The sequence below is a fragment of the Lathamus discolor genome, chromosome 2, assembly GCF_037157495.1.
Source record: "Lathamus discolor isolate bLatDis1 chromosome 2, bLatDis1.hap1, whole genome shotgun sequence".
In the NCBI taxonomy this organism is placed as follows: Eukaryota; Metazoa; Chordata; class Aves; order Psittaciformes; family Psittacidae; genus Lathamus; species Lathamus discolor.
The window spans coordinates 107,954,678-107,968,181 of record NC_088885.1 but is presented as its reverse complement, the minus strand read 5'-3'; the positions used below and the strand labels follow the sequence as shown (position 1 = coordinate 107,968,181).

At 36.5% G+C, this 13,504-nt stretch overlaps 1 protein-coding gene across 10 annotated transcripts in view; it reads left to right on the top strand.

Annotated features, from left to right (window-relative positions):
- The window catches only part of PTPRM (protein tyrosine phosphatase receptor type M), a 470,168-nt gene that overhangs the window by 167,708 nt on the left and 288,956 nt on the right, over window positions 1-13,504 (top strand). For all 10 annotated transcript variants that reach the window (XM_065668023.1, XM_065668021.1, XM_065668020.1 and 7 more), the window contains exon 6: window positions 12,752-12,926. In XM_065668023.1, coding sequence (XP_065524095.1) covers window positions 12,752-12,926 — 175 coding nt within the window. The remainder of the gene's footprint in view (window positions 1-12,751; window positions 12,927-13,504) is intronic.

Below are 13,504 nucleotides of genomic sequence, written 5' to 3'. Positions count from 1 at the left end.
TGAAGTACAGGTAAATTGACAGAGTGAAATTACAAACCCACTGAGTTCAATGACATTTCTGACTGTCTTCAGCACTGGCAGGATTTTACTCCCGTACGTCTGTCTCTTTTATCTTGTACCTCTCACCTTGTATGTAGCAGAAGACTTTAAGTTTACTAGTACAGAATTTTTCGGGCAAAGAAATATTTTACTTTTTGCAGTCTTTTAGAGAGTGCAAGGGATAGATGTTCCTTAAAACAAATAAATCATTCTAACTTGGTTGGTTATTTTAGTCTCCTCTTGGCTGATGAGTTGTTGGAAACAGCATAGTTTAATAGTGTAATAATGTCCAGGCTTTGAAGCAGTCTTAAGTGAAATCTGTAGTCCTTTTTTTTGTTTTTTTTTTTTTTTTTATTTTTTTTTATTTTTATTTTCAAGCTTATCCCATTTTTATTTCCTATGGAATATGAAGTCTATTAATTTATGGAATATTATGGAATTTTTTTGCAATTAAAAATGTGATAGGGAACCACAATGTACAGGTTAGCTGTCCAAATTAGACCACTGAGCCATGAAATTTGTTTCATGATGCCGTGATCCATATTTACTCTTTGAGGAGAGGGAAGACAGAAAGCTGTTTTCCTATTCCACAGTGCAGTGTTTTTCAAGAGAAACATTTTTCCTGATCCTGCTAGGCAGCTGAGAACACTAGTGCATGAGCTAGGATTGCAAGCTTGTCAGAAAATTTGACAACAAATTGTGGGTATTTTCAGTGATATCATTTAAAGTCAAGCAAAAGGACCCAAGAACACCACTCTGCATTATACAACTCTGGTTTTGTTTTTGTAACTAGTGTCCAATAAGGTCATTGGCTAGATTGTATGTCTATGAATTCACGTCCCAATTAGGTTATGTTCTAAACACAAACATACTTTAAAAATAAATCTGATAACACTAGGAATATTTGTAATTAATAGATGTGTCCCCTCTGCTTACATTTGCTTTAACACATCTGTGGCCAACACAGGTTATTTGTCAGGATGGGATGACTTTCTTTTTTTATTGAATGATGGATTAAAAATGGCATTCCTGTGCTCTTTCCTGTGTTTCCACTGTAAGGATACAATATAGCCCTTACAGGGGGAATTACAGCAGTTGCTATATTATTTATTTTGTTTTATTTATTTTAATTAAACAAATTCCTTCTTGATACTACAAGCTCCAGAAGTTGACACAAAAAAATAAGATAAAGCACTAGGCACTAAAGAAGCCAGGACTCCCAAGGAATGAAAATACTTTTCAGAAGGAGCAAGCAAACAGACCCAAAACATTTGTAGGTGGGAGCCAAAGTTAGCATTTGGAAAGAAATTAACATGTGGAACACAGAACAATTAATAGTTAAGTGAAAGCAGCTGAGACAACATCTTCTGAAAAGCTTGTTCTATTATTAGTATCTAGTAGATTGGCACAAGAAACACAAATCTGTATTATAGGAGAAAGAGAGCAGAATTCTTATTTGGAAATAACCTTGTTTTGGTGCAGCCTATAAGACTGAAAAAGCAAATATTTCACTTTCAACAAACATCTTTGAGCCAGGAATCTTAATTGTAGCTTGCAAGTTAGAATGAAGTTTAGAAAAATAAAGATTTATTTAAAACCGGGTAGATTTCTTGCACTGCAAGCCCGAGATATACACATGCATAGATTTTTTTTTTTTCTCTGGAAGTGTATGAAGTTTGAACTGGCATGTATTGAATATTTATATGTACAAAATATTATATTAAATAGTAACCAAAATAAAAATTGTTATCAAGTGAAAAGTGCTTAAATATTAAAATAAATGTTTCCAAGGCAATACTTGGGAAAAGTCGTGTGTCTGCAATAGAAGTTTGAACTTTCTGAGCCTACCTTTTTTAAGCTACATACTAATGTTTTGGGTTTTTTTCTTTTACTTGCAAAATTCCCATCCCATTCAGTACAGGAGACATCCTCAGTTGATGAGTAACTCCTTAGTATGTGGGTTCCTTCACACAAGTATATTTAGGGCTTCACTTTGCCTACTAGATACTATACAAATGAGTTCTGAAACCAGGTTTATTAATTTTCTAATGGTTTACTATAATCTTAATGCTTTACAATATTAAGTTGTTTCTGTGGGATGGATTGATATGATCTTCATTTAATAGTTGAGGGTCATAGACACTAATAAAAAAAATCAACATGTATTCCTTGCGTTTGGAAACAGCCTCTGAGACATCTGGGCCTGATTCTCTGCATGTAAGGCACTGATTGTGTGTCCACTGATGTTAGTTGCAACTATGAGCGGACAGTACTTTGGGGAATTGACCTTTTCAAAGACTTTTTTTCAAAGGCTTTGAGAATATCAGTAAGCAGAACAGTCCTTGAAGCACTTTAAGTGACAGTACAGAGGCATAGTTTTAATATAAAACTGAATCTTTTGATAATAATTTCTAAAGATTTGTTATAGCATCACTAAACCTGTGACAGTTACCTTTTCAGGGACTTGTACCTTGACTCTGTGGGTAGCCTTTCTTTGGGAGAGGTTCCTCAAACAGTGGAAAGCTACAGTTGATGAGAAAGAGAGGTCATCGTTTCAGTGAAGTACTGTGTTTTTCCTAGCCTCATTCTAAAACGTGGTTGAAATTCAAATAATTATTTATAAATTTAATTCTCAGGCACATAACATCTATTGCAGAAATACAGACATAAGTGTAGTCATTTGTTGAAGGTAAGCAAATAACAGTAGGATCTCTGGATGTATCTGACAGCTGTAATAAATGGCATCATCAGACTTGCCAGTAGCAAGAGGTTAATGGGTATTCTCTGATAGAAGCGGAGGGTGAAGTCTTTCATACCTAATGGTTTGTGCATGCTGAACACATGCTACTTCATTGCAGCCAACAAACTGAATAATATCACTCTCATGGCCACTCTTCTCTACCCTATGTAAACAATTTATAACAGATTTCGCTTCTTGCCTTTCCTGAAAGCTGCCTTTCCCCTTATTCAATGTACATTTTTGTGTATCTTCAGTAATCTTTTGCTGAAGGTATGAAGAGTATGAAAGGTTTTATTCCTCAACGTGCAAAACTGTAAAACCTGTATGCATTATTTATTGTTAGTCAAAGGTAGAGATCTAATCCTGTGTCACAGGGAGTTCTGGAAAGCAAATTACTTTCTGTAGGAATGCACACACACACAGACGACAGGTATCAAAAACATCCTTGTGAGAGTGTAGAACCAGTGTAATGACACCTGGCAAATTATGAAAATAAAGTATATTTATAGGATATACAAAGTATGTATGTTTGTTTGTGTGCACATATGCTTCTTTATGTGAATCACATGAAGTATACCATAAAGTCCAAGAGTTTTGTAAGAATTTTTTGTTATGCTGTAAACTCTGAGGCTTTCATATAATTACAATTTTCATTGCTACATCTGGAAGCACTTGAGGAAAAAATGTTTCAGCCGTTCTTGAGTGCTAAGATAATGAAGCAGTATTTTACCTGTTAAAATTAAATCATATGCATATGTAACAATTTACTAACACAAACAGGTGGAACTATTAATGTAAACTGTACAATGAGGTAGGCCTAAAGAAGATGTTCCTTTGAATATTAAAAAAATGCTATGGGTTTGATCAGTAGGTGCTTTTGTGTACTGTGGGAGTGTCAGGTGGCAGCTTGACAAAGTTTGTTTGTAAGTAATCTGAAAGGTCAGTAGCTTTTGATCCTCCTCATTTGCTGAAGATGCCTTCTTACATCTTATATCTATAGTGTCAAAAGTGCCACTTAAGAGAGGCATTATTATTTTTATTTAACAAGGATGATATGACACTTGGACTTCTGACAAAAATCTTATGGTAACAGGTAGTTGTTCTTTTTTCTTCTTCCTTTTTCCCTATTTTAGTAATGTGTCTCAAGTATTCAGAAATTACCAGATACTAATGAACTGACTACATACCACACTGATTTGCAGAAAATCTGCAAGTTAGAGGAGATGCAATTAAATTTATCCCTTTCCTCCAACCTTATCCTTTCCCATGGATAATCTCATTTGATGAAATGACCCATAAGAAAAGTTGTGCTGGTACTGCCTTTATTAGTCTAACCTTTTTGACATTCTTGTCTGAATTTGAAAGTGAAGCGATGAAAGTAGCATTCTCTTTTCAGGAAACTCAGTGTAATGTGTTAATCTAATGGTTATTTTGGAGTGTTAAATAACATAGTACATGGTGATTAGCAAACTTGAGATAATGGAGCAATTGACCTATGCCATGGACAGCTGGTTAAATTCAGCTTGTGTTTTAAGAGCGTGTTAGGTATGCCTGTTTCTGGACTCTGAAGACTGCCTTGAGATGAAGCAAAGTTCAGGAGCAGCAGAGTCACTTAAGGACACATATAAGTTAGGCAATTGATGAAGTAAATTCAATAAGCTTTCTGTGCTATGGTCTTGGACCTTTGGAAGGAAAAAAAAAAAAAGAGTGACTTTTACAATGAATACTGTACTTAAAATGTACAAACTTACTGTTGGAGGGTATCATGTTCTAAATGGGAGTTGCATGGGGGGTTCTTTTTTAAAACCAAGGGCTGTCGAAACTTCTTTGAGATGAGAGAATCAAAAGGAAGATTAAATTAAATTAAACGCAAAGGGAAAATGACAGGAAGGAAAAACAGAGCACTGGGGAAGCTGTGTATTGGGGGTGGGAGCTGTTAAAGTGACTTAATAAGACCAAAACACCTCCAGCCAAACCCCTCTACGTTAGCTTCCCTCTTACATGAACTAATGTATACCTTATTTATTTAGCTTATTATTGCTATGGTTGCATTTATTCACCAATTGCATTCTCACTGTTGAGGAGTTTACTACAGTTCCCTTTAACTATAGGCATGTGTCTCTTCTTACCATTCATTCCTTCCATTTAGAAGTATCTTTTCAGTAGGCCATTGCCTCACACTTAACAGGCCATGGTTTCTTGTCCTGAAATGTATGTGCTACTTTCTTGGCTACTTCTTCTTACTTGCTTTATAGGACTAAGTATCTCTTTGGTTTTGCCTGCTATTCTGGTTGTTTGAAACCGTCGTTGCCCCCAGAAGACATGTTGGTCTTCCTGCATCCCATGTTGCTTTTCTTCCCAACAAAGTAACACTTTTCCAATGAAGAGAATGTGGGACTTGAGCGCACTGTTTTTCAACTCTCCTGTTATGTGCTTGGATAGAAAAGGCAGACAAATGCCTGCATTAGTATATTTTGCATTGTGTATACAGATGAAAACTATGCTAATGATCTTTACTTTCTCATTTTCTCCTCATTACTTTGCTCCTTCCCAGCCCCTCCATAAAGCCTGGTGTTTGCAGAATATCAAGCCAGAGTATTTAAAATCAATAAATAAAAAAATAAAAAAGTATGTTATCTTCATCTTCTTAGCAAGGTGTTCATCCTAATTCTTGAAATTTTTAATCATAGAATCATAGAATAGTTAGGGTTGGAAAGGACCTTAAGATCATCTAGTTCCAATGCCTCTGCCATGGGCAGGGACACCTCACACTAAACCATGCCACCCAAGGCTCTGTCCAGCCTGGCCTAGAACACTGCCAGGGATGGAGCATTCACAGCCTCCCTGGGCAACCCATTCCAGTGCCTCACCACCCTAACAGGAAATAATTTCCTCCTTATATCCAATCTAAACTTCCCCTGTTTAAGTTTTAACCCGTTACTCCTTGTCCTGTCACTACAGTCCCTAATGCAGAGTCCCTCCCCAGCATCATTATAGTCCCCCTTCAGATACTGGAAGGCTGCTATGAGGTCTCCACACAGCCTTCTCTTCTCCAGGCTGAACAGCCCCAACTTTCTCAGCCCGTCTTCATACGGGAGGTGCTCCAGTCCCCTGATCATCTTTGTGGCCCTCCTCTGGACTTGTTCCAGCAGTTCCATGTCCTTTTTATGTTGAGGACACCAGAACTGCACACAATGCTCCAGGTGAGGTCTCACAAGAGCAGAGTAGAGGGGCAGGATCACCTCCTTTGACCTGCTGGTCACGTTCCTTTTGATGCAGCCCAGGATACGGTTGGCTTTCTGGGCTGAGAGTGAACACTGAAGCCAGCTCATGTTCATTTTCTCATCAACTAGCACCCCCAAGTCCTTCTCCACAGGGCTGCTCTGGATCTCTTCTCTATTAATACAAATAAGAGGATAATGAGAAGTACTTAGTGTTGTGTATTTCAAGAATTAAGATACAGTATTAGATTAAATGATTTTATAAGTAGGGCTGTGAGTTAGCAGAATTCGTAGGAGCTACATGGATCATTGACACAATTTCTGTCCAAAGTATAAAACTCTCCATTACAGAGTGATTTCACAGTGCTCTGTTTTCTCCAGATGTTTGTCAGGCTATAGCTTCCTACAAGTAGTTTTGTATTCTATTGCATGCTGTTAAAGATGAATGGAAAGAAGATTTGGAATTTTTACGTATTTTTTGAGCACTGACAAATTCTTAGATAATAAAAACTTCTCAAAATCTCTGGAATTTACTGGAAAACTAAAAAAAATTAATTGGGGGGGTGTTTTGGGGTTTGTTTTTTTTCTTTTTTAAAATCTTAAAATCTCTGTGTAGTAATAACAGATTTGTTCCTGTCAGAAAGATGGAAAACAATTTCTGTACGTGCAGAGTAACTGCTCTGAGTAAATTACACTGATTTTAATGACTGCAGGAAATTAAATAAAATCTTTGTGTACTTTCTGTGTGTTTAATTGTATCTTCAAAAAGATGTCATTGCTTAATATTTGAGAATGTGACTACTCGATGTGTAACTTTAGTGATATTTTACATTATTACCTGGCAGCTCCAGCCAGCGTTTAGGTTTAGTCATAATAAACAGAGATTTATGGAGAGCTATGTGATTTAAAGAAAATGCTCACTTACCGAACATTAAAATATTGAAAGCTGAAACATTTTTTGAAAGGTGAAATAATAATGTTTTGCTTGAATGCTCATTAGCTACACATGCAGAGTGCAATTCTGGCTCATATCAGAATAATTCCAAATAGGACAATAATAATCTTCTTCCAGCACAGCCTCATTACTTAAATGAAATACACTTGTTAACTTACACAGATGTGTAATACAGGATAATCACAGGATATGTGGTGGTTCTGATCTAGACTGACAAACAGTTGTCTTGGTTATGAAAGCAGTTCTAGAAATTCAGAAGTAGAGCCAACTGTCTTAATTATTGGAATGATATGAACCCTGCAAAGCAATTTTGTTGAGGTATTAATTACTATTTGATTTAGATTTTATACATATTTTAAACGAAATTACTTTAGGCACTGCTGATGTTATTTGAGATCCCACTGGTATGGCTCTAATCACAATTTTATAAATGTGCATATTTGAAATTGGGATTATGCTGACCCTTTCTTTTATTAAATATATGAAAAGCTCCTTAGTCTACCTGTATGGACAGGGGGTGACTGATTGACTGATGGTTCCTTTTAAGTCTCTTCTGTCAGAATTGTTGAAATATACCCTGAGAGTGATTAATGCAGTGGTATTGCTGGATGTAACATCCCAGAACTTCAGTCCCTTTGAATTACTGCTGCATTTTTGTTAAAAGTATTTCTGAAAGGTTTAATATCTATCTTGCTGTTAAATTGCTGTTCATTTAGAAAACTAAGAGTTAGTTCATTGCGTAAAAGAGACTTTACGTCTCATTTAAATAGCCATCAGCTTATTTATTTTCATTCTAGCTTGCCTAAAATGGAAAAATAATACACATTTTAGACTGCTTTAAGCTGTCTCTGCATGCATTTTAATATGATCGTACTCAGAATGTGGATTTTCAAGCTGTGTATATCCTGAGGTTAAATTAAGATTTTTTTTCCATATCCGTATGTATTAAGTAACATGTTGTTTAACAGAAAATTTATTCTTACAAGCGATTTACCACTTACATATTTTCATTAGTTGTCTTAAATAGTATTTTTAAAGATGTGCATTTGTTTGTTTGAAAAGCTTTCTCTGAGCATTTGAAAACATTATGGGTTGCTCAGCAGCCAGTAGAATCTGTTATTTTCAGTTTTGGGTCTTAACATCTTGCAGTCTTTTGTTTTGTGCTCTAAGAAGGTTAGATAGCTCTGCCCTGGGGACGTGGCCTTTATAGTCCAAGCAGGTCTAACGTTAAATGATAACGGCAGTTTCCTCTTTCCAAAGTCTGAAGAGTCCTGTTCACACAGTTCTCTGAGTCCCAGAGGCAGGAAAAGCTTACAGGCTTAGTCTATGGTAAAGCCTCAGTCAGTCTTTTACATGGCAAAGCAGGGCTGAAGTTAAAAAAGTAAAAAAACCCTGTTTATCTTTGAACTGAATTTAAAGTAAACAAGTAAAGCCCATCCAGAGAAGAGAAGCATACTACAGATTTGCTCCAATTAACTGTTTTAATGAGTTCTAATATAGAGTGCCACAGTGCTGCATTGTAGGTCATGAGTTTTATATTCGTCTGTGGAATGGGATTAGTAAATTACAGACATATTTTTTTGTTTAATTTTCAGTAATTCTTGTGAATACTACTAAAAATAATAATTTGTAAAAAATAGTGTAGTGGGGTGAACTAATACATTCAATAAATGAATGTTACTTTGATACCAGTAAGTTATTTCTAGCCATTATAAATGAGTATCTATTGACAGTCAGTACTGAGAGCTTGTCATTTTTCGCACCATGCCATTTGTCATTTTTCGCACCAAAACTTGCCTGTTAAATATGGAAAAGGAAATATTATTGACTCTCTCCTCCAAATTTCGGAGAGTGAAAACCATAAAAGTGACCACTGTCATACCTGTGCAGCTTCCTGAAGGCAAACGTGAATCACAAATGAAGGGAGCGAAGCTGGCCATATCTGTATAGTTAAAACAGAAGCCATTCGGTACTTATATATCAAATATACATATCAAATTATAAATAGCATTTTTCAGACTAAAAATAGTCTTCTGCCATTTTCCCCTTACTAAAATAAGAGTCTGGGAGAGGTTTTAGATGTAGGATTTTTTAATTTATTTTTTTTTCTGTGAAGCCTTTTTAGCTCTTTTCTCTCCAATGCCTGTGGGTTGAAATTTTCTTATACTTGAATTCATTACCTTCATTACCATTCCTTTATGTTCAGGTTTAAATCAATTAGGCAACTCTCCTATTCATTTGCTATAGTCCCAGAAGAGAGAGAAGATTTGTTCTCTTGAGGTGGTTCTTTTTTTTCTTGTGGAAAATAAATCAGTTAAATTTCTTAGTCTTTGTCAATTGCAGACACTATGTTTTCCAAGAAAATATTTTTTCCCAAAAAGACTAAAGAAAGAAAATCTGTGGGTTTGGGGGTTTTTGTTTAGGGTTTGTTTATTTGGTTTTTTTTTTTCACCTATGACTTCTAGTAGGAAATATCATGCTGTTGGTTTCTGTGGATCAATTTAAGTTCTAACTTATAATTAGACACTCTACACTTTGTCTCGTTGAGTTTGTAATGTTTAAGAGAAGTCAATCAAGATAATCTTTATGAGTAATAATCTCACATATATTTTATAAGTGTATTATAATAATAATTAAGGCTTTTTGTTCTGGAGCTCCTTCCAGAATTTTGTATCCACCATTCATAACCATTTCGCATCTGGATTGGGGGGAGGGGCGGGGGGGGGGGGGGGGCAAAAATGCTCAAATTCTCTGTAGGCCCAAGCTGAGTTACATTTAAGGCTCATGTAGTTTGTTAATTTTAGCAAAATTATATGTGCTTCTAAAATGTGCTTTGGCTTCTTTCTTTTTTAGTCAAAATTATTGATGTGAATGCATAGCATGTGTTGCATGGCCATATAAATAAATTATTTGGTCAAACTCAGATTTCTTGTTTTAGAACAGCAGTTAAAAGAGTTGAAACCAGGTGAGATTGGTGTTTCGAAGAATCAGCAGGTGAAAAAGATTATGGGACCCCAATGAAATGATAATTTACTACAAAAGCTGCAAAACATTGAATAGTTCCAATTTTCATATACATAGGCACAAAAAAAAAAAGGGAAATATTTACTATGGGGCCAGGTATTTGAGCAGTTGCCTTTCTGGTCTGCTGTTCATTTATATGACAACTCGGGTTGTGTTGTTCAGGGCTTCTTTTGGCTGCTGAGAGACCTGATGGGGACCTGTGAGGTTAGAGACAGTCCCCTCTGTGTCTGGGGCCAGTGGGGTGCGTGCATGCATCATACCTTTCCATGGTCTTCTCTCTTCAGGAGCTGCAGCTAAGGCAGAAATTATACTGCTTCATGGCATTGCCTGGTCCTTTCCCTTCACTTTTTTGTCCTTTTAGCATCCTCCTGTAGCTTTCGTTGGGTGGCAACAGCAAGAAATAATTCTTAAAATATTCACGTGGTTCTTCAGTTGTGTTGCAACTCATGAGTGTCCTGGTAAAGTCTGGATGCAGTTGCCCTGCGTGGAAGGGTGGGTGTACTTTGCAGACAGGAGTGCAGAGGGGCTTGTTAGCACTCTAAATGAGCTGAGCTAGTTTAGGTATTCTAATCAGTGTGTGGCAGTATGTTGTTCTCTAGGGAATAACTTACCCTGTTTCTTGGCAGGATAAAGTAGCCTGTGTAAAGCTTCCTGATGTTGTGACTAGTAAAAAGGAAAAACTAGTGTGGGCGGATGTAATGTAAGCACATGACTTGGCTATACATAGAGTCCTTAAGGAGTCTGAAAGCTGAAGAAACATACTTTAAAATGAAACTCTTAAAATGTGGTTTGTGACTGGTCAGCATCTCTGATAATTAGGATCAATCGGTTATTATCTTAGGTAAAATATAATGTTGCTTTTAAGAAATACTAATTCTCCAAAATCATAACTAACCCACTCTGCTTGCTTCCTGCTGTCGGCAGCCATTCTTGCTAGAAGGATATTACATTGGTAAAAACAGTAGTTTAGAAATAGTAGTGTGAAATGTTTCTTTCCAAGTGTTGTTTTTGGTAACTGTCATGCCATGTCAGAGAAGCCAGTTTATCAGCAACTCACAATTCTAGGAATTTTAAGGAGCTGGTAATTGCCTGAAGTACTTCCCAAGTAATAATTTAAGACTGAGTAATTTTGAATTAATAATAGTACATTCTTCTTTGGGCATCTTACAAGCCTTTTTTTTCCCCCTTTTAAATAAGCTGTGCATCACCCGTGTTTATTTTTGAAGAGGAAATAACTGCCTTACTGTAGAGTAATCCTATTTACTGTTACTTGTGCTGCTTCTTTAGCATTTAATGGCATGATGAATTTTGATGTGGTTTTGATTTACGGATGAGTTTAATTTTATGTACCTTGTATTTGAAACTGGCTGGGTTATAACTAGTATTTTAAGGGTACTCTCAATATATGCTCTAACAAAATGAGTTTACTACTTCCTATGTAGATCTTAAATTCTGCTGGACAAACTACAGACTTTAGGGCAGAAAAACAGAAATCACCAGCTGTGTTGATGGTTTAAAGAATCTTGGTAGTTCAGGAGCCTTGCCCTCCTTGAAGCTTCTGAAGTCAGGAAATTCTACTAAAAAGATCTGGTATCATTATGTAGCATCAGACTGGGCATATACCTTCCTGAAGAGTGCCTTTTGGTAGGTGCTTATTGGCATTCTCCAGTTTCTTTTGGTGTTTTGATGATGGCTATAGCCTTCAGTTTGTTGAAATATATGTGTTTCCATGAAAAGTGTATCTTTCTTGTTTGCTCATTTGAGTGAATGTTTTCACTAGATTTGTATATGTGTTTGGTTTTTTTTTCAGCCAGCTCTTGTAATTCTAGTAATTCTAGTAATCTAGTAATTTGATGATGATATATTTTCTGAGGGTTTGCTAGTGTTCATAGGGCACAGAGCCTGTTTCATGGGCAGGCGGAACACACTTTCTGATGACAATCTGCGAGCCAAGTCTCAATGCCTTCATCTTTGTGTCAGAGAACATGACAAGATGTCATCTCAGCCCTCTTATGCTTGCTACCCTCACTTTTTCAATCCTCCAGCCATGTGCCAGATCACATGAAGGAGCAGGATGGTAGCATAGGACTTATGCTGGGCTTTGTGCTCCTCAGCTGTTATGCAGCTTGTTTTCTTGTGCCCTGCCTACACAAGGTGCACAATATGTTGAACTGAAGGTGAGACACTGCACAAGAGCAGAAACTGCCCAGTTCCCATTATCACAGTGAGAAAGTGAGAGATGGAGACAGCTTCAGCCTTGTGGTCATTCGCCTGGTAAATCTGTGCCTAGTTTCTCTCCTGAGTCACTGATATCCCCACCTGTAGGTGCTGCTATATGCGAGCCACCCACTGACATTTCTGTGCAAGCTGTGCAAGATGCATACACCAAGTAGCAGATGCAGAGCAGGAAGAGAAAGCAGACACTGAGTATGCTGGGTTTCATGTTTCTTTAAAAGAAATAACTTTAAATATTTGTGTAAAGCAAGCCAAGCAAGTAAATGTTACATTGCTCCTAAATCTTTCTATTAGTTAATCTATAAAGAGTTGAAAACAGCTGTTCCAGATGAGTGGTTGCCCACTGATGATAAATGGTTTAACTCACATGGGAAGGCAGTAAAGTCTCACAGAATAAACATCTGTAAAAGTAACATACAGACTTCTGCTTTTATCTTGCCTCCCCTCTTGGGGAACTTGAGATAAATAAAATTGGTTGTCAGTATTTTTTTGCTTAAGTATGACTAACAATATTTTTATTTTTGTTTCTTTACCTAGGGTATTTATGTAAGGGATGCACCTCTGAAGGACATCAAAGTGTTCAACTTTCGCCGATTTGTAGCTCTTTTCAGTGTGGTAAATGCCACAAAGCGGGATGCTGGCAACTATCGCTGCATGATTCGGACGGAAGGAGGAGTTGGTGTATCAAACTATGCAGAACTGATAGTCAAAGGTACGTCAAAATAAAATTCATTATTTGCATGCTTGGTGCATGGAATAAGGACCTGCAATTGCTAATTCAGTAAGAGTATCACCCATAGCCTGTTAAAGTCGATAAGAGGTTCAATAAATAGACTCTGTTTATGTAAATCTTAAAAGAGTCTATCCAGCTGTAACAATGGAATGACAGAAGAAGCCAGGGCTAATTAACCAGTTACTCGTTGATTGCTGTTTTAAATATTTTCCCCAAATGCACTGTTTAGAACTATATATCTTTCAAGATTTTTTAAAGTATGAGCATAATACTGGCTGTTTACCTCCTTTGTGGAGATTGCTTTCTAAAAACATACTTACTGCAAAATATAAGAGATTTACACTAAATTGAGCACATAAAATATATATACTCCAACATATGCAGGGCTGTTTTTAAAAACAGCAGGAAACACTTAAATAGAATGCATACAGGTTTGTACATCCTCATTATAGAAAACTGTGCTAAACCAATTTTTAACATTCATTATGTTTAAATTCCATTTTGCTTGTTTGTCTGTGAGATGAGCAGGTGTTGATTGGAAAGGAAGAAACTTGAGC